The sequence below is a fragment of the Spea bombifrons genome, chromosome 7, assembly GCF_027358695.1.
Source record: "Spea bombifrons isolate aSpeBom1 chromosome 7, aSpeBom1.2.pri, whole genome shotgun sequence".
Classification (NCBI taxonomy): Eukaryota; Metazoa; Chordata; class Amphibia; order Anura; family Pelobatidae; genus Spea; species Spea bombifrons.
In genome coordinates, this window is record NC_071093.1 from 47,136,291 (window position 1) to 47,156,257 (window position 19,967).

At 56.5% G+C, this 19,967-nt stretch overlaps 3 protein-coding genes across 3 annotated transcripts; 1 reads left to right on the forward strand and 2 right to left on the reverse strand.

Annotated features, from left to right (window-relative positions):
- Positions 1-8,080: 8,080 nt before the first annotated feature.
- Positions 8,081-11,714, reverse strand: CD2BP2 (CD2 cytoplasmic tail binding protein 2). Its single transcript, XM_053470719.1, has 7 exons — positions 11,486-11,714; positions 9,883-9,946; positions 9,603-9,738; positions 9,325-9,482; positions 8,653-9,253; positions 8,469-8,563; positions 8,081-8,378 (listed from the first exon to the last, which is right to left on the reverse strand). Exons 1-7 carry the CDS (start codon positions 11,626-11,628, stop codon positions 8,268-8,270), a joined length of 1,308 nt encoding a protein of 435 aa, XP_053326694.1. The 5' UTR covers positions 11,629-11,714; the 3' UTR covers positions 8,081-8,267.
- A 457-nt stretch (positions 11,715-12,171) lies between these two features.
- On the forward strand, positions 12,172-13,403 carry LOC128501297 (sesquipedalian-1-like). The gene is made up of 2 exons (XM_053470722.1): positions 12,172-12,204; positions 12,829-13,403. The coding sequence occupies exon 2, from the start codon at positions 12,837-12,839 to the stop codon at positions 13,350-13,352; it is 516 nt and encodes a 171-aa protein (XP_053326697.1). The 5' UTR covers positions 12,172-12,204; positions 12,829-12,836; the 3' UTR covers positions 13,353-13,403.
- A 945-nt stretch (positions 13,404-14,348) lies between these two features.
- TBC1D10B (TBC1 domain family member 10B) lies at positions 14,349-19,455 on the reverse strand. Its single transcript, XM_053472075.1, has 11 exons — positions 18,684-19,455; positions 18,138-18,237; positions 17,467-17,574; positions 17,253-17,359; positions 17,047-17,161; positions 16,681-16,746; positions 16,414-16,603; positions 16,052-16,206; positions 15,352-15,916; positions 15,183-15,267; positions 14,349-14,556 (listed from the first exon to the last, which is right to left on the reverse strand). Exons 1-11 carry the CDS (start codon positions 18,989-18,991, stop codon positions 14,349-14,351), a joined length of 2,007 nt encoding a protein of 668 aa, XP_053328050.1. The 5' UTR covers positions 18,992-19,455.
- Between the last annotated feature and the right edge of the window lie 512 nt (positions 19,456-19,967).

Genomic DNA, 19,967 nt, shown 5'->3' on the forward strand with positions numbered 1-19,967 from the left:
CGCCCGGCGAGATCAGGGAACGTACGCGATCTAATCCCGGGAGCAGGCGGGCATGCGCCTGTCTGTCCATCTTTACACAACATCTGGATCCTTTGCCGTGATGATCACCCACCCCATGGAATTCTGCGATTGGCTGAGATCGCCTCCCACGGCATCCTGCACCACGATTGGAGGACGCATAGCCCACGGCCTCCAGATGGATCGGAAGGAACATGGCTGCCCCGGCCACAGCTTGGCTCTCCTGGTCAGGAACAGAACGATGAAGCCGAGACCCCCGCTAAGTCTCATAATAACCCCAACACTCAATCTGCAAAGTTTTTCCGGCCCCGACGCCCTCTGTCATCCTTTCATCCGCTGGAGACGTCTCCTGGGATAGAGCGCTGGGGACGGCTCTCATCCCGTGTTGTGTTATCACGGACTTTACATGCCCCAAGGCTTGTGTGTAAAAGGGGCAACTTTTATGGTAAAGCTCGGGGTTGGCCGTCAGTATTACTGCCGGGCGGCAGCGGACTCTTCCCTTTTAAATAAAGCTGTTGTTTCGTACGGGTTCTCGTCTGTTTTATTTAAACGGGCAACGGGGGCCGCAAAATTCTCCACAAGCAGTAGCGGGGGCCGTACCATTATAAGCGGGGTGGCACAATTCTCCACATGCAGCAGCGGGGGCCGTACCATTATGAGCGGGGTGGCACAATTCTCCACATGCAGCAGCGGGGGCCGTACCATTATAAGCGGGGTGGCACAATTCTCCACAAGCAGCAGCGGGGGCCGTACCATTATAAGTGGGGGGCCGCACAATTTCCACAAGCAGCAGCGGGGGCTGTACCATTATAAATGGGGGGCCGCACAATTCTCCACAAGCAGCAGCGGGGGCCGTACCATTATAAGCGGGGCGGCACAATTCTCCACAAGCAGCAGCGGGGGCCGTACCATTGTAAGCGGGGGGCCGCACAATGATTCTGGGTCAGAACCACCAATATCCAGCAGAACCCGGACCCCGTGAAACACGATGGGGAATTTACCAGCTCTGCCCACACAGACTGTGTCACTGACTACACGTAACATGTAACACGACACCCAACATAAACAGTCCCACGCAGCACACGTCCTATACACGCACACGTTACATCTCATACATGTTACGCATCCCCCACATACGGCAGCAGCTTTGCCCCCCCCCCCGCATTAGTTAGGCTGGGATTACTGGACCTGGAAAAACTGGGGGACATTATTACCGGTTTCCGCGTGTCCGGAGGGCCAGCAGGCACCGGGGGCTCCTCCAGTGACAGAAACCTCTCCCCTACCACTAGGGGGCACTCAGCCCACGGTGACTGCCGTCTTCCACGCGGCCAGGAGGGGTCGCTGCCGGATACCCAACGAGGAGACAGCGGCTCTGCTGGCAGCCGAGGACCGTTTATTCCACACGTACCCCACGCGGGGGCAAATTGGGATATAGCCCCGGAACACAGGCTCGCACGGGGCAAACGAGAAGCAGAAGCCCCGGAGCTGCCGCTTTGGGACATTCGCTAGGAAGCTACCCCTTGCAGGGGGCAACTATGACGGGAGCCCCGGAATAAAGGGGCGATTGTGAGCATTCGCAGGCAGCATGCCGTACAGACGCACACACTCCGCGCAGACCCCGCGTCTCTCGCTGACCAATGAATGACCGCTTTGTTGGGGATGTTTGCGCATGGCGGGCGTTTGTGGAGGGGGGCACAGGGGCGGGGCACGGGGGATCAGGCGGCCTATAAACAGGGTGTTTCCTCCGGAGAGCGGCCGGTTTCTCAGGGACTTTATGTTTCTTGGCCCGGGTTGCTGTTACATGAATCATACAGGGCGCGGACGCGGTACCCGGGGGCCAAAAAACAAGACACCGCGGCTGCTTAACCCTTTCCTGGCACAAGAGGTTAACCGGTGCTGGGAAAAGCCAATAACATTTCCCGTAGCAGGAGCGGGGGCCCCTGGACACGCAGCGGGGGCCACAGACGAGGGGGCATCCGTGGGCCCAGTCTACTAAATGCTGTTCTGTCCACACGTCTGAATAACAAATAAACAGAGAAACTCTGGAGTCCACGGAATGAAGCCGGCCGTTCACGTGTGCGAACACGCCTGCCACGGCTGCCTGTGCCCACGGCCATGCCTGCAATCTACATGTGTTAACATGTTGGGGACACGCCGTGCAGTCTCTCTGAGCACCGCACCCTGCCCCCGACACAGCTACGCCGCACGACATGGGGTGCTGCGACGGCTGCGACACCGGGAATAGGAGTCACTCGTGGGGTTAAAGATGGACTCTGGTAATCCTAGCGGTTTAGTTGCCGTGGGGATTAGAGAGGACTAGTTACAGATGGACTCCGGTAATCCTGGCGGTTTAGTTGCCACGGGACTCGTGGGGATTAGAGAGGACTAGTTACAGATGGACTCCGGTAATCCTGGGGGTTTAGTTGCCAGAGCAGAGCCGTGTGATCCCTAAATCCGGGGAGGAATAATTCCAAAAGCCTTTAACGTGAAACTAGCTAAAAAAAAAAAAAAAAGAATTAACTAAGCAGACGATGAGTCCCCCAAAACACCTTTCAGCGACCGGGGCCCCGCTCCAGCCGCCGGGTGCCAGGACACACGGGCCCCACGCTAACCCTCACTGCATCGCATCTAATTAATCGTCAGGATAGAGCATGCTGGAGATCCACTCCAGGTATCAACTACCGTTTGGGTATTGTAAGGGTTCTGCTTATTACCCCAAAGCCGCCCCATAAAAAAGCCAACTCACATCCCCTTCATCAGCAACAAATTAACGGGAGGGAAAAAAGCACAATTTCAACATGGCGGCTGTGCGTTTCCCACGGCAACCGGCAGCAAAAAACGGCCAGCCACCCAAACCAGTCGGCCACCGGCCACGGATCTCATGTGAGGTAGTGGATACTGTGCTGGAGACCCCATCTACAGAAGGATATCAACATTCTGGAGAGAGTTCAGAGAAGGCAAAAACGGGGAGCAGATTACAGAATAAAAATAATCAGCAAAAACGGGGGGTCTCAATATGTCCGGTTTGCGGGAGAGAAGAGAGACAAAGGGGGGGAGAAGAGAGAGACGGGGGGAGAGAGAGAAGAGAGAGACGGGGTGAGAGAGAGAAGAGAGAGACGGGGGGGGGGTCTCAATATGTCCGGCTTGGGGGAGAGAAGAGAGAGAAGGAGGAGAGAGAGAAAAAAGAGAGACGGGGCGGTCTCAATATGTCCGGCTTGTGGCAGAGAAGGAGGAGAAAGAGAGACTGAGGGGTCTCAATATGCCCGGCTTGGGGGGGAGAGAGAAAGAAGAGAGAGACGGGGGGGTCTCAATATGTCCGGCTTGGGGGAGAGAGAGAAAAGAGAGACGGAGGGGGTCTCAATATGTCCGGCTTGGGGGAGAGAAGAGAGAGACGGAGAAGAGGGGGGGATAAGAGAGAGACGGAGGGGTCTCAATATGTCCGGCTTGGGGGAGAGAAGAGAGAGACGGAGGAGAGGGGGGGGAAGAGAGAGAGAGACGGGGGGAGAGAGAGAAGAGAGAGACGGGGTGAGAGAGAGAAGAGAGAGACGGGAGGGTCTCAATATGTCCGGCTTGGTGGAGAGAAGAGAGAGACGGGGGGGGGAGAAAAGAGAGAGATGGAGGGGTCTCAATATGTCCGGCTCGTGGGAGAGAAGAGAGAGACGGGGGAGAGAGAGAAGAGAGAGACGGGGGGGTCTCAATATGTCCGGCTTGGGGGAGAGAAGAGAGAGACGGAGGAGAGAGAGAAAAGAGAGAGACGGGGGGGTCTCAATATGTCCGGCTTGGGGGAGAGAAAGAGGAGAGAGACTGAGGGGTCTCAATATGCCCGTCCTGTGTGCCCTGCTGCTGGCAGCCCTGATCCTAGGTGAGACAGACGGAGAAAGAGAGAGACGGCGGGGAAAGAGAAAAAGAGGCGGCGAAGAGAGAGACGGGGGAGAGAGAAAGAAGAGAGAGACGGGGGGTCTCAATATGTCCGGCTTGGGGGAGAGAGAGAAAAGAGAGAGACGGAGGGGTCTCAATATGCCCGGCTTGGGGGAGAGACGAGAGAGACGGGGGAGAGAGAGAGACAGAGGGGTCTCAATATGCCCGGCTTGGGGGAGAGAAGAGAGAGACGGGGGAGAGAGAGAGACTGAGGGGTCTCAATATGTCCGGCTTGGGGGAGAGGAGAGAGAGACGGGGGAGAGAGAGGAGAGAGACGGAGGGGTCTCAATATGTCTGGCTTGGGGGAGAGAAGAGAGAGACGGGGGAGAGAGAGAGACTGGGGGGTCTCAATATGCCCGGCTTGGGGGAGAGAAGAGAGAGACGGGGGAGAGAGAGAGACTGAGGGGTCTCAATATGTCCGGCTTGGGGGAGAGGAGAGAGAGACAATAAAGAAAGATAGGGGGTGGTGGGAAAAAGAGAGTGGGGAGAGAAGAGAGAGACCGGGGGGGGGGGACATTTAAATACCTAAAGGACAGGTGGGAATTTATTTCAAAGGAGGAGAAAACAAGAGACCGGAATCTAACACTAGAGAGTCAGAGGCTGAGAAGAAATGGAAGGGAGTTTTACTTTACTGAGAGGGAGGGAAGTAAGTGGAACCGCCTTCCAGCATAGGTGGTAGAGGCTAATCCATCCCTCAGGTGGTAAGTGTCTCGCACGTGACTGCCCGTGTTGTTTTTGGGACAGGGAGAGGCTGGGTGTGAGCGGCTGGAGGAGGGTTAGGGTTAGGGCGTGGGACAGCCGCATATATAAAGAGACAGACAGCGCGAGAGAACACAGACCGAGAGCGCAAAAAACATGAAGGCGGCCGTCCTGTGTGCCCTGCTGCTGGCAGCCCTGATCCTAGGTGAGACAGACGGGGAAAGAGAGAGACGGCGGGGAAAGGGAAAAAGAGGCGGCGAAGAGAGATACGACGGGGAAAGAGAGAGAGAGAGAGAGACGACGGGGAAAGAGAGAGACGACGGGGAAAGAGAGAGAGAGAGACGACGGGGAAAGAGAGAGAGAGAGAGACGACGGGGAAAGAGAGAGAGAGAGAGACGACGGGGAAAGAGAGAGAGAGAGAGACGACGGGGAAAGAGAGAGAGAGAGAGACGACGGGGAAAGAGAGAGAGAGAGAGACGACGGGGAAAGAGAGAGAGAGAGACGACGGGGAAAGAGAGAGCGAGAGAGACGACGGGGAAAGAGAGACAGAGAGACGACGGGGAAAGAGAGAGAGAGAGACGACGGGGAAAGAGAGAGAGAGAGACGACGGGGAAAGAGAGAGAGAGAGACGACGGGGAAAGAGAGAGAGAGAGACGACGGGGAAAGAGAGACAGAGAGACGACGGGGAAAGAGAGACAGAGAGACGACGGGGAAAGAGAGACAGAGAGACGACGGGGAAAGAGAGAGAGAGAGACGACGGGGAAAGAGAGAGAGAGAGACGACGGGGAAAGAGAGAGAGAGACGACGGGGAAAGACCGGGGGGACAAAAGGGAGGCAGGGGAATGGAGGAGAGAGACAGGACTGACGAGGCGTTTCCGTGAGACAGACTGACGGAGCGGGACTGCTCGGGGAGAGGCGAGAGACGCAGCGCTGCTTCTCATTCATTCTGATCGTTTTCTCCACAGAGATCACGGCGGCTGCAAACAAACCCGGTAAGTGAGAAACGTCCAGATCACACGGGGCCCCTGACATCACACGGGGCCCCTGACATGACACGGGGCCCCTGACATCACACGGGGCCCTTACCAATTACATCATGATCTACTGCAGGGTCAGGGGTGCCACATCTGGAGGGGGTAATAATCCGCTGCCCAGCGGTAATAACTCCTGTCCGCCGCGCCTTAAAGATGGAGCCTAGAAAGTACGCAGTTGTTAAAATAGCATTGCCCCCCTAGATACCCCTGGCAAGGGCATTAGGGGCAGAATGTAGCATGCGAGCGCCTTCTGAACGTTTCCCCCCCCCTCTCCGCACCCAGGATTTCAGTGCCACAGCTGCGTCGGCCCCCCCGCCTGTAAGAAATGGAACGTGGCCAACTGTAAAGCCGGCGAGAACGTGTGCCAACGGACCCACCGCGCCATCCAAGATCCATCGGGCACGGAGAACGACAGGAACGACTACGCCAGCACCACCAAGGGGGTGATGGGTAAGTGAAAGCCCCCCCGTGCCCCCTATTCCACCCCGATATCACCGTGTGACGCCCGTTTCTTCTCCCCACAGTCTGGGAGCGACTCTGCACCACGATGGAGAAATGCCAGGCTGCGAAGAAGAAGCAGGGCAAGCTGACGGTGGTGACCTGCTGCACCGAATCCCTCTGCAACGCCTGAGCACGCAGGGGGCAACAAACACAGCCGCAGAGACACAGGGGCACCGATGCAGCCGGAGACGCGGGAAGCGGGACTCGGGGGCCGGGAGACTTTGCCGCTTGCAATTAAAGCACACATTTAAACTCGTTCATCTGTGTCATTATACTGTGCGAGGCAAAGCGAGTGTGCGTGCGAGTGAACGAGAGTGGGCGTGCGTGCGAGTGAATGACAGTGAGTGTGCGTGCGAATGAGAGAGAGCGCGAGAGTGCATTGATGGCAGAACACATCCCGGGGCGGGGGGGTTCGGGCAAAACGATGAAATGGGATCCACAAGAGCGCCCCCCGGTGTCCCGGCGCAGCCGATCCGCTGTGTGGGCACTCTGGGCAGGCAGCAGTTCCTTTTCAGCTGAAGAGGCGGGAAATCCTGCAATTTCTCAGCATGCAAAAAGGTTTATAAAATGGGGAGGGGTAAAGGGGGCAAAAGCCGCACAGCTGGTGGAGACAAAGAGCGGCTCATCGCGGCCCCCGCTGCACACACATTAACCGCATGTATCACAGGCCTAAACCTCGAGGGCAAATGGGGCAATTCCTAACAACAGAGACTGCCCCAGCAGGGGGTGATGAGAGCCCCTTCCCCAACGCAGCATCCTCTCGCCGCCCTCCTATCAGAACGCCTGATGTCACCTCCACCCTCTAGGAGCCGAATTTGGAGCAGCGCGGGGGGGGGGCTTTGGGCCCGACCCGCCTGACTCGATCACGCACCAGCACCCACTAAACCTCAGACTTGGGGACCAGGGCCTGGCCTTGGCCACACACGGGTTCTGCCCTGATACCTCCCCTCACCCGTAACACACGAGCGAGCCAACGGGGGCCAGGGGTCTAACCGCTTCTCTACGGCCATCCTGAGGGGTATTACAGAGCCCCGGAATATGAATGTATTGACCTTAGAACACACCGAGCAGCCCTGCTAGCTGCCCTGCCGACTACTGATCAGTCACGCTTTTGACCGAAAGGAGAAAAAAAAAACATAGGGGGAAAATAATCCTTGACTCCAAAAGGCTGATGGGCTTGGATGGAGACACCGTAAATATTAATGTTTATTGCATTTAACCCTAACCCTGCATGCTCTGCTTTTACCCCTTTGGAGGCAGCCGGGGTATCTGATAGAACCCCCCCTCTCCGCAGTGGATTAGTTCCTTTGTTCTGGATGAAATCTTCGCTCTTCCCGTCTCAGAGGGCGACCCCTCGTTCTTTGTACAGTTAATGAGCGGGTCACTGGGGGGTATTTAGATCGGCCCCGCAGATATTTATACAGAAAAGACCTCCGGCACGGTGTCCCCCCCCAGGTCTCCGCTTAGCACCTGCGTCCCGTGAGAATCTTCCATTTCTAACGCTCTGCCTTTCAGCCGATCGCCAATCCCGGGACACGGTATACAGCGCTGCAGCATATGATGGCGCTATAACAATATATTTTACCCCTAATTCTGACAGCTTGTAGGGTAACCGAATGAAACGCCGCAGCAAAGTGCGGAGAGATCGCCTCGGCTCCCGGAGCCGCATTCTCACCCCACGTCTCCTATTCTATAATTATATTCTAAATTCAAACAACGGCCGCACGACGGCTACAAAGAAAACGTCCCGGGCCTCCATCCTCCCATTAACGACATGTTACTGTATTTTATCAAGCGCAAGCTCTTGGGCCCAACATGCGTGACGCATTCAGACGCTCCATGCCCCCACCTAGTAGCGGAGAGAAAGAAAGACTCCTACTGCGGGGTAACGAGAAGCATCAAGACTCCCAACCGAAATAAAAGTATTTTATTACAACTTCCACCTACACACACTCACACTCACACTCAATATACACAGCGCTGTGCGTGGGCTGCAGCTGCGTCCCCGCACTCACGGCCAACCGGAAGACGGCGTCTGATTTCCGTCTGATAAACAAGCGGCAGGGACACGGCGGCAGTCTTTAGTAACGCCGAGTATCACACGTACAGATCAAAGTCTATCCTCTGCGAATTGTAGAACTGCCCTCCTGAGCTGCTGAGCCGCCGGCAGTATACCCCGTCCTGGAAATACCCCTGATCTACCCAGTCCTGGAACAGAGAAAACAAGAGGAAGCATTAGCCCCCCCCCCAAGCAGAGAAGCCCCCTCCGGCAGCCCCCCCAGCCCGGCAGCGGCTTACCTGCATCTGGCAGCTGGTGAACGGGCCGTACAGCTGCGCTTCCTCCGTGTTTTCCCATTTATATTCCCAAAGAACGTCATCCGCAGACGGCGAGGCTGAGAGAGAAACGGGCACGTGAGCTTACAACCTCGCTAAAGCCTGCGCAGCACAGGGCTGGGCTAGGGGGGCTCACACGGACTCTCACCTCTTTTTGTTTCCTCTCGGGCCTCCTCCTCGTCCGCAAACATGTCGACGGCGCGTGGGGGCGCCAGACCCCGCAGCCTGTAGGCCAGCTTCTCGTACGTGTCCTGATACACCTCATACACGCCGATGGCCACCATCTGATCGGCCAGAGATATAAGCTGCTCCAGGGGCTCCGCCGCGGGTTCGGAGACCTTCTGCCCCTCACGACAGCCTTCTGTCCCCTCTGTGGATTCTCCGCGCACTTCCTGTTTCCCCCCCGGTACATTGCGCCTTTCCTGCCCCGCATCAGGCCCACTCTCTTCCACATCCATTTCAGAATCTGCCCTTCCTTTCTCCTCCGCCGGGCTGTCGTCACGTTCCTTGGACCTCAGTCCTCTCCCTCGTCCCGCTCTCCTGCCTCCTCTCTCTCGCCTCCCCTTCCCTCTTCTCCTCTCCCCGGACCCCCCAAGCCGCTGAATGCCCTTGGCAACGGTTTCTCCGGGAAGAAGCAGCTCCAATATCCCCTCCAGAAGAGCCTTCATCCCCAGAGGAGCTCGGCCTTCATCGGTATCGGACTCGTCTGCCTCTGCCAGGGTGGGCTCAGCCCGTTCCTTGATTCTGACCTGCGGCGGGAGACACCTTTTTAGATTCTTACTGGACTGAACCGTCCGCGGCGCAGGAGCGGACGCCTTACCCAGTCGATGTTTTCCAGCCAGTGGTCCCGGATCTGCTCCTCCTTCTTCAAGAAGTAATTGCCCTCGGAGTCGAAGTGCCCCTCCTCCATCTCTTCGCTCAGGTTAAATGGAGTAATCCGCACTCCCCCCTCAGACTCTATGGTTGCGCTCTCTTGTCCTGCAAGGGGTTAAACATGCATTAAAACATTCCCATCATTTACATTTAAAGTCCAGAATACCTGTGTTTTGGACCCCCCCACCACACACACACTAGGCTGAGGATCACTCAGCGACTCACCCTCCACGTCCTCCGGTGCCAGCATGTTGTATTTACCGGAGTCGCCGCACTCCTCCTCCTCCTCATCTTCTTCATCGCTGTCCAGAGAATGCTTCCCTTTAAAGCGGCTCCCGGGGCGGCCAACCTCCTCAGCCAACTGGAGGAAGGAATGGAGACGGTAACGTCTACCGGGGGAGGGGTCTAACAGCACAGGAGCCAATCATATAACAGCAGAGCAAACCGTTAACCAGCTCTGGCCCGGTTATCACAGAGCTCCCCGATCATCATCTCCATTACCCACCCGTCTTTTACTGGGCTCCTCGTCACCAGCGCCGTCCTCGAACGTCACCTTCCTCTTCGACATCCTGAGGGGGAGACAAGAAAATGATGCCCTTCGGACAGCCGCTATCAGGGGGCGCGGGCAACGCTCGCTACAGGTAATTAACCAGATAGTTAAGGAGGGTTAGTACCGGTTATTAGCGGGGGTAATCTGTGGATAGTTAAGGAGGGTTAGTACCGGTTATTAGCGGGGGTAATCTGTGGGTAGTTAAGGAGGGTAAGCACCGGTTATTAGCGGGGGTAATCTGTGGATAGCTAAGGAGGGGTTAGTACCGGTTATTAGCGGGGGTAATCTGTGGGTAGTTAAGGAGGGTTAGTACCGGTTATTAGCGGGGGTAATCTGTGGATAGTTAAGGAGGGTTAGTACCGGTTATTAGCGGGGGTAATCTGTGGATAGTTAAGGAGGGTTAGTACCGGTTATTAGCAGGGGTAATCTGTGGATAGTTAAGGAGGGTTGGTACCGGTTATTAGCATGGGTAATCTGTGGATAGTTAAGGAGGGTTAGTACCGGTTATTAGCGGGGGTAATCTGTGGATAGCTAAGGAGGGTTAGTACCGGTTATTAGCAGGGGTAATCTGTGGGTAGTTAAGGAGGGTTAGTACCGGTTATTAGCGGGGGTAATCTGTGGGTAGTTAAGGAGAGTTAGTACCGGTTATTAGCGGGGGTAATCTGTGCATAGCTAAGGAGGGGTTAGTACTGGTTATTAGCGGGGGTAATCTGTGCATAGCTAAGGAGGGTAAATACTGGTTATTAGCGGGGGTAATCTGTGGATAGTTAAGGAGGGTTAGTACCGGTTATTAGCAGGGGTAATCTGTGCATAGCTAAGGAGGGTAAATACTGGTTATTAGCAGGGGTAATCTGTGGATAGTTAAGGAGGGTTAGTACCGGTTATTAGCGGGGGTAATCTGCGGATAGTTAAGGAGGGTTAGTACCGGTTTTTAGCGGGGATAATCTGCGGATAGTTAAGGAGGGTTAGTACCGGTTATTAGCGGGGGTAATCTGTGCATAGCTAAGGAGGGTAAATACTGGTTATTAGCGGGGGTAATCTGTGCATAGTTAAAGAGGGTAAATACTGGTTATTAGCGGGGGTAATCTGTGGATAGCTAAGGAGGGTTAGTACCGGTTATTAGCGGGGGTAATCTGTGGATAGTTAAGGAGGGTTAGTACCGGTTATTAGCGGGGGTAATCTGTGGATAGCTAAGGAGGGTTAGTACCGGTTATTAGCGGGGGTAATCTGTGGATAGCTAAGGAGGGTTAGTACCGGTTATTAGCGGGGGTAATCTGTGGATAGCTAAGGAGGGTTAGTACCGGTTATTAGCGGGGGTAATCTGTGGATAGCTAAGGAGGGTTAGTACCGGTTATTAGCGGGGGCAATCTGTGGATAGCTAAGGAGGGTTAGTACCGGTTATTAGCGGGGGCAATCTGTGGATAGCTAAGGAGGGTTAGTACCGGTTATTAGCGGGGGCAATCTGTGCATAGATAAGGAGGGTAAGTACTGGTTAGTGGCCAGCGTTACACGGCTTGTTGGTTAGCGTAACCCAACGGTGTTTGACCGGGTTACTTACCTGGCCGAATCGAGAGTTTTAGCAGCGTAGACTAAACGACAACACACGCGCCGGAAGTGAGGGACCGCAGACCGGAAGGCACGCACTTGGAATGGCAGCCAATCAGAGAGGGGATCCCGCTCACGTGACTGACACACCCTCATTAATATAACGCGAAAAATACAAAGTCGGCAGGAGGAGCCCAAAGCCTCGCTCCTTAACCCCGCCCCTCAGATGCATGTAGAGCAAATGAGCGGGAAGCCAATCAGCTCCTCCCTCGGGCACAGGCAGGAAATCCTTCCCCTCCGCTGGGCTCTCAGTTCTCTCCTTACGACACGGAGTGAGACGCGGAGATTGTCGTGTGAAACGTTAACGTGTTTCCCCTCCTCCCGAACGGAAAACCGGGCGTGGGCAAACTCTTTTATTAATCTATTCGTTATACAGGACCGGCTCTGTGCCGCCCTTCATAACAAATAGACTGCCGCACACTCCCCTGCCAACTGCCCCATATCCTGCTGTTTCTATGCACATTATGGGGCCCTGTGATATCTTCACACCCCGCAAGCATTGGGGCTCAGTCTGGCGGGTGGAGTGAGGTTCCCCGGATAAGGTGATTCAGCCTTTAACCCAACATGGAACTACGTGCCCCAGAATGCATTGCGTCTTTCCCCATAGGTGTGTCACACAGGTGACATGTGAGCAGGCGAGTCCCTGAGACTCCGAGCTGCAGGAAGTGCCAGGTGAGATACTCTGCAGCCCCGCAGACTCCGAGGCTGACTTGGGTTTGAGGAGAATGTACCCTCTCGCTGCGTCTGTCTCTTTCCCTGTCGGTCGCTCAGCGTCTCTCGCTGCGCGGCGTCTGTCTCTTTCCCTCTCGCTGCGCGGCGTCTGTCTCCTTCCCTCTCGCTGCGCGGCGTCTGTCACCTTCCCTCTCGCTGCGCGGCGTCTGTCACCTTCCCTCTCGCTGCGCGGCGTCTGTCACCTTCCCTCTCGCTGCGCGGCGTCTGTCTCTTTCCCTCTCGCTGCGCGGCGTCTGTCTGTCTCTCTCCCTCTGCCCCGCTTGTCCGCCGTTGTTTGCAGGATGCGAGGGGGTCGTTTGGAGCTCCTCGGGGTGGATTTATTAGCGAGGGGGTTGTGGGTAGCAGGGATGCAGTAACGCGGGGTTACACAACGCGCAGCGGCCGCCTGGAAACCCCCAGGACAGGAGCGACCGGTTTGCAAACATTTGCGTCTTTGTCAGCGCCGTCCCGGAATACGACGCTTGTCCCTCATTGGCCGCAGATGTGACGGGCGGGTGAGTGACGCCTCCAGCCCTTCCCCCGATAAAGGCCTTTGTTTCATTCACCAAACCCTGACTTTTCCAGGTCTTCGCATGAAGCTGAAGGTCAGTCAGCGGCTGACTCTGTCGCTCCCGCAGAAGGAGGGCTACCTGCTGAAGAGGGGCGGCCGCCATGCGTCCTACCACCGGCGCTGGTTCCAGCTGTGTGGGAATCTGCTCTTATACTGGGAGAGACAGGAGGACCCCCAGCCCCTCGGCCTCATCCTGCTCGAGGGAAGCACGGTCTATCTGAGGGCCACCCGGCTGGAATTCGGCTTCTGCCTCTGCACCGTGTCCCGGGTGTACAAGATGGCGGCCGAGTGCCAGCAGGAGCTGGAGCAGTGGGTGAGAGCGTTACTGAGCGCCAACCTCGGCTACACCAAGGCTATTCTGGAGGAGCTACGGGGGCAATACCTGAGCCTCGCAGCCGGGCAAAAGGAACCTCACAACGCAAGCTCCCCTGAGCGGCCCTCGGAGGAGCGAGTATGGAAGGAGACGTTCGGAGTCCTGCACCAGTTCCTGGGAGAGGAGATCCTGGCGCTGCGGCAGCCAAAGCCGATCTGTCTGTAAATCTGGGCTTTTGGGTTATTTGTAAGAGAAATAATAAAACCATCACGTTTATCCGTCTTCCAGTCGCTCCCCACCATAGCCTTCCGACAACCCCTCCGCTCCGCTCCCCATCATCCCCGCCGGCAACCCTGGTCAGACCCCATGCCTCACCATCCCCTCCGACAACCCTTTCCCAGCCTCTCGCTTACGCTCGAGTATTGTAAGCTCATCCGCGCTGGACCCTCCTTACCTTATGTTCTGTTCCCCCTTTGTACAGCGCCGTGGAATATGAGGGCGCTATCTAAATCAAATAATGACATAACTAAATTTCAAGCCGTGTCCTATATTAATAGATTCTGCATTCACTGCCGGAGTGGCGCTGAGACCGGGGAGATGATTCTGGCCCCCCCCCCCCAGCTGCTGCTAATGGGGGCTGGGATTTATCCATTTTTTAAATTCATTTCTAAACATTTTGGAAATCTGTTGAATTTCTTTAAAGGGAAAAGCCCCTCTGAAGAAGAGACGTCTGAGGTCCTGAAAAAGTTTTGGGCTGCCGTGACTCTTGTCCATCTTGGCTTTCTGAGAAAAGACCGTTTGTGGAACGTGTTGGGAGAGCGCACGCGTTTCATTAACTCGGCCTAATCCCAGACAGCTGGCGCCACCGAGACTCCCTCCACACACACTCCACACACAGTCGGCCGCGACCCAACAGATGACAAACACTCATGCGAGTTAAACTTTTGTAATGATTATAGGGAGGGGAGAGTAACAGCAAGTCGGGTTCTCCCCCGTTTCACACTGAACCCCCGCATCCCCTCAAACACAGAATATGAAACCAAGTCATCCAGTTCTGTTCATCAGTGCAAGAGAAGCTGCCGGCCAACCCGCAGAGTGAATTGGCCCCAGGCTCTGCGCCGCCCCCACCCCAGGAGGCAAATCCCAACTTGCTTCGACTTCCAGGCTGCAGCGGGTTTGCTCCTCAAAGCTCTGGAGAACATAAATATAAATAACGCACATTTACAGCCGTCCTTCGCGCAGGCTCCGACTCTTCGTGATTGCACATCGATGATAAGTCCGAAGGGGAGCAGCGGCCGCAGCGGGGACGGAACGGACTAAAAGCTGTAGCATCTTCTGACGGGAAACACCGAACATGCGCAGCGTTTCGCCCTCTTGGCGGAGCTGCATCACATCTTTACTCGCCCGTACCCTGCAGAGCGAGCAGCTTCTTCTCGGACAGAATAAAGGAGGCTGACTATGAGCCTCTTGTGTATAGGGAGCTCCGGGGTTAATGAAGCAACGCTCTGCAGCAGCTATAGTTAGTGCAGAGATGTCGGGGGTTAAAAACAGACCAAAAATATGTACAAATCAAACACTTGAAATGCGAGCGGGGGGTGCAGGGTCGCCCCCAAAAACATGCAAGGCGCAGGGGTTAGCAAGACACAGACCTCTGCGCCTAGGGGCTGACCCCACATCTGTAAACACATCGACAGCGAGGCAGAGTGCCACAGGGGAGCGGGAGCCAGGCTGAGCCCTGCTCGGGCCCCCAGAGTACAGGGCCCCAGTCTATAGAATGAACGGGACAGGAAGGGCTTCCAGTTATAGCCTATGGGCTTCCTATGACAGGGTGGGAGGCTTAGAATCCACCCCGTAAGGGGCTTGGTCCGGGGGTCCCTGTGCATTTACATGTTATATACACAAACACCGATGGGTAACACCAGCGGCGGTGCCCTCGGCTCCCTTTCGGTGGGGGACACTCCACTTTGTCCTGCTTGTCACTTGCGTTCTGTCCCCACGCCCGAGGATTCTGGGCAAGGTCCCTTTAGTGGAGAGGGAGGGAGAGTTCCTGCTCACACTCCCTCACTCAGTGCCCACCCATAGCGATAAACAGGGTGAGGACTGAGTGCAAGGGCATGGGGGGTGGGGTGGCACAGGAGGCCTGGAGACAGCGGAAGGGGGTAAAGGTGGTCTCAGAAGTAGGTGTCATGGACCGCCCCCCCCTCACCGTCCGCTGGCCCCTTACCACCCTTACGAGGCAGATCTGATGCAGGAGAAGAGGGTTCCTTCCGCCTAAAAGAAAACTTCCTTTCCTTCTTCGGCTTGGAGTCAACCTTCTCTTTGTCCTTCTGGGCTCGTTTCTCCTCCTTTTCTCGCTTCCTCTCTCGTTCTCGTTCTTCCTTCTCTCTTTTCCGCTGGCGCTCTCGCTCTTCTTTCTCCTCCTTTTCCCGCCTTTTCTCCTGTTCCCTTTGCTTCTCCTTCGTCTTCTTGGTCTCTGCTTTGGGTGGACCCAGCGGGGTCTTGTTTGCCGTGGGAGATGGCAGCACGGGCCGCAGGCCCTCAGACACCACCACGGACTCTGGCTGCGCAGCCGCGGTGGGGGGTGGAGAAGCGCGTCGGAGGCTGGCGAGGCTGAGGCGGCTGCCGCTGAGGCTCGGGTTAAGACGCTGCTTTTCCTCTTGGATTTGGCGGGCGCCATGCAGCCGGCGGGACGGCCGGTACTGGAGCTCGCCGCGGTTCTCTCGCCATTTGCGCAGTTGAGTATTGCTTTCTCTCTCGATCAGAGCATCCGTGACAGGCAGAGAACTCACCTGCGGGAAGAGAAGACTGAGAGTGAGGGCAGAGGGACTCCCCACGTGAGGAGCTGCAGCATGTATACGGCACAGCGAGACGCGGGGTGAACGGCCAGTGACATTCGGCACGACTCACGCCAGACAGACCCTGACCTCCGGCAGCAGGATATCCTCGTGCATGCAATGCGGCGACAGGCTGCGCAGCTTCTCCATGGTCTCATACATTCCCTGACAGCTCCGCAGCTTGTCCACCGAGCCCAGCGTGTGCCGCAGTAACACCAAGCCCACTCTGAACACAATCTTCACTCCTAGCATGGGGTGGAAAAAAAAAAAAGCCCAGCGAGGGGCATCAGTAACACCACCCATCACCCACCATATGCCAACCCGTCATTTCAGCCCCTCACACAGCGTGCAGCATAAAAAGCAGCCCCCCCCCACACAACGTGGGTAAATACCAGCCCCCCCCATACAGGGTGCGCATCAGCAATACCAGCCCCCCCCCCCCAAACACCCACCTTCACAGAAGAACATGTCCCAGACCCGCAGAACGGACGCCCAGGGCAGGGTGCGGGAGAAGATGCACATAAACCATTCAGTCATGTACAGGATGGGATCAATTTTAAACTTCTTCAGGTGCCGGTAGGCCATGGGGCAAACCCTGCGCAGGAGCGCAAAGAAGATCTCCCCGTCAAGCTGAATGGCTTCCTGCAAAAAAGGAGAATGTGCCAGGGTGAAGCAGAGCGAGGCGACGGACTTGGCGGACTCGCACTCGGGGTACTTACCAGCCCAGCGCTGTAATAACCCGGCAAGTACTTGTCACAGATCTGGACCAGGCACCAGAAGGCTTGCTGCAAGAGAAACCAAAGTTTATTTACCAATACCGGAGGGGGGGGCTGCCACCCCAGAATGTGGAGGGAGATGAAGTGGGGCAGATAGCGAGGGTGCAGACCCCAGAGATGGAAGAAGAGATGGGATAGGGCAGTTTGAGAAGAGGGAGACGGGGTGGGGCAGATAGCAGGGGTGCAGTCCAGTTACCCCAGAATGTAGGAGGGAGGTGGGATGGGGCAGAGTAGGGGTGCAGTTACCCCAGGGAGGGAGGGAGGGGGAGACAAGGTTGGGCAGGGAGTGTAAAGCTGAGCTGTAGTGACCTCGGCCGGCATGTGCATGAGTAACACGGCTGCGACAGGGGCCTGCGCCTGGCAATACCCCTCCTCGGGCCGGTAGATGGTGTAAGCTTTTAATATACGGTAGAGATCTTGCTGCCTGTAAGATAATAAGGAACAAGATTAACCTTAACCTGGCGCACCCCCCCCACGCACCCCCACCCTGCAGACCACCGGCACCCGGTACTCACCCGTGTCCTCCGCGAGCTGCAAACATCTCATGAAACGGGAACTGTCTGTGCAGATCCTTTTCAATCACATCCAGCCACTTGGGGTCCCCTGGATGTCTTTCCAACTCCTGCAAAGGGCCCCCAAAAATTGTTACCCTGTCTATACCAGCTGCTCTTCCAGTTATTCCTCCCCAGTGAAACGGTGCCCTGCTCTGCACTCAATTCTCTTACTAACCTCAAATTTGCCGGGGTTCCTGGCGAGAAGTTCGTGGCTGTTGGAGAGGTGCTGCCAGGCCTTGGAACGCAGAGAAGACGGTATCCCCTTCCTGCAACGGAGTTTCACCTGATGACAAGAAACGTACAGCTAGAAACACCACGTGTGCCCCAAAAATCAACCCGGGAACCCCCCGTTAGATTATCCCAATCGTCTGGGCTGCTCCAGGTGCCCCCTATCCCCCCAAAGTCCTTCCAGCTAGGAGCCCAGCCTTCTGTCTTAATAAAACAGTCTCCTCCCCATGTTATCGCTTTATTAGAGTGAAAGCCCCCAATTCCCACATAAATGCATCCCACCCAAGGGCAGGGGAACGGGATTTGTTGGGTTAAGGTTGGGAGAGGAACCTCTACACACCCGGCCCGCCCCCACCCTGTCGGCACGGCCCCTCTAAACCATGAGCCCGCCCTGTCAGCACAGCCCCTCTAAACCAAGAGCCCGCCCACCCTGTCGGCACAGCCCCTCTAAACCATGAGCCCGCCCACCCTGTCGGCACGGCCCCTCTAAACCATGAGGCCACCCACCCTGTCGGCACGGCCCTTCTACGCGCCCGGCCCGCCCACCCTGCCTGCTCTCCACACTCTCAGTACACCCACCAATCTCCCACTCAAGTTGGTCCCATTCTGCCCTCTCACCTTTTGGAAGCGTCTGCTCAGCCACTTGTCCCAGTGATTGAACATGTCCAGCCACTTCAGCTCCCTCTGCCTGGAGATTTCCACGGGAATAGACATTTCCCTACGGAAGAGAACAAAGGAAAGGCGGAATCAGACGCCATTCTCAACGTGAAGAGCTTCATACACCTCCAATCACAACGGCTTTGCTTCCCTGTAACGTGCCGGCGTCTGTCCGGTGGTAGACAGTTTACATACATGTGCACCATCACACCTGCCCCTGATGGCTCAGCACCAAGGGCACATGCTCCATTTATACATACAATCCGTACATACGTGCGTCTAACCCGTACGTATCCCTCTCCCTGCGTCTGCTCTCCGCACACACACAGAAGCCACACGCGTGTCCACCTCTGGCTAATCGATCATACAGAACGAGGACCCCAGACTGCCAGGCCACGCTGCATGCCGGGAAGGCAGAGGCGAGACCCCTGACACTAGGAGACTGCAGGGGGTTTCTCAGCACATGTGTCGCATCCCTCTGGCCCGCGGTACACACATCTCACTCACCCGTTACTGCTGTACTGGTTGCCGCCCAGGAAGCCATACTTGTCGGTCTTGCGATACGCAGCTCCATTGATTTCGGAGTCTGAGCCCACAGAACTGGCATCATCTAATACAGAGAGGGACTCCAGCGTGCCGGACATAAGGCTGACAGAGTCTAGGTAGCTGAGAGTATCGGGGGCCGGCCCTTTAGATCTGTAACTCGACAGCGAGGCTGTTTCATGGCGAAAGGCTGCATCAGCATCAACAGTTGGAGGGGGGCCAGGGTACAAGTTGGACCTCGGAGGAGTAGGGAGCGGGGGCTTCGACGACATATTCCTATGTGGACTAGAAGTATCGAGGACACGGACAGGAGAAAGCGCAGAACCCCCAGCTGCTGAGACGGAGGCTCCTCCTGGCGAGGAACGAGGTGGTGCCACAGGGGAGGAGACCGAGGCTGCCGCTGCAGCGGTGTTGGATCGCGCCACAGCAGTGGAGACAGAGGTTGCCTCTAGGGAGGATTGAGATGGTGTCACAGCAGTAGAGAGCTGGGCTACTCCTGGAGAGGGCTGAGAGGTTGTCCCAGTAGTGGAGAGCTGGGCTACTCCTGGAGAGGGCTGAGAGGTTGTCCCAGTAGTGGAGAGCTGGGCTACTCCTGGAGAGGGCTGAGAGGTTGTCCCCGTGGTGGAGAGCTGGGCTACTCCTGGAGAGGGCTGAGGAGTTGTCCCAGTAGTGGAGAGCTGGGCTACTCCTGGAGAGGGCTGAGAGGTTGTCCCAGTAGTGGAGAGCTGGGCTACTCCTGGAGAAGGCTGAGAGGTTGTCCCAGTAGTGGAGAGCTGGGCTACTCCTGGAGAGGGCTGAGAGGTTGTCCCAGTAGTGGAGAGCTGGGCTACTCCTGGAGAGGGCTGAGAGGTTGTCCCAGTAGTGGAGAGCTGGGCTACTCCTGGAGAGGGCTGAGAGGTTGTCCCAGTAGTGGAGAGCTGGGCTACTCCTGGAGAGGGCTGAGAGGTTGTCCCAGTAGTGGAGAGCTGGGCTACTCCTGTAGAGGGCTGAGGAGTTGTCCCAGTAGTGGAGAGCTGGGCTACTCCTGGAGAGGGCTGAGAGGTTGTCCCAGTAGTGGAGAGCTGGGCTACTCCTGGAGAGGGCTGAGAGGTTGTCCCAGTAGTGGAGAGCTGGGCTACTCCTGGAGAGGGCTGAGATGGTGTCCCCGTGGTGGAGAGCTGGGCTACTCCTGGAGAGGGCTCAGATGGTGTCGCCGTGGTGGAGAGCTGGGCTACTCCAGGAGAGGGCTGAGACGGTGCCCCAGTAGTG

Coding starts and splice junctions, on each gene's coding strand:
- CD2BP2 (XM_053470719.1), bottom strand. CDS start 11,628: ATGAGGGTGTGTCAGTCACGTGAGCGGGATCCCCTCTCTGATTGGCTG. Junction 9,739..9,882: donor AGGAGCCCAGTAAAAGACGG/GTGGGTAATGGA, acceptor TCCTTCCTCCAG/TTGGCTGAGGAGGTTGGCCG. Junction 9,483..9,602: donor GGCACCGGAGGACGTGGAGG/GTGAGTCGCTGA, acceptor AACCCCTTGCAG/GACAAGAGAGCGCAACCATA.
- LOC128501297 (XM_053470722.1), top strand. CDS start 12,837: ATGAAGCTGAAGGTCAGTCAGCGGCTGACTCTGTCGCTCCCGCAGAAG.
- TBC1D10B (XM_053472075.1), bottom strand. CDS start 18,991: ATGTCGTCGAAGCCCCCGCTCCCTACTCCTCCGAGGTCCAACTTGTAC. Junction 18,238..18,683: donor AACCAGTACAGCAGTAACGG/GTGAGTGAGATG, acceptor TCTCTTCCGTAG/GGAAATGTCTATTCCCGTGG. Junction 16,207..16,413: donor GGACATGTTCTTCTGTGAAG/GTGGGTGTTTGG, acceptor ACCCCATGCTAG/GAGTGAAGATTGTGTTCAGA.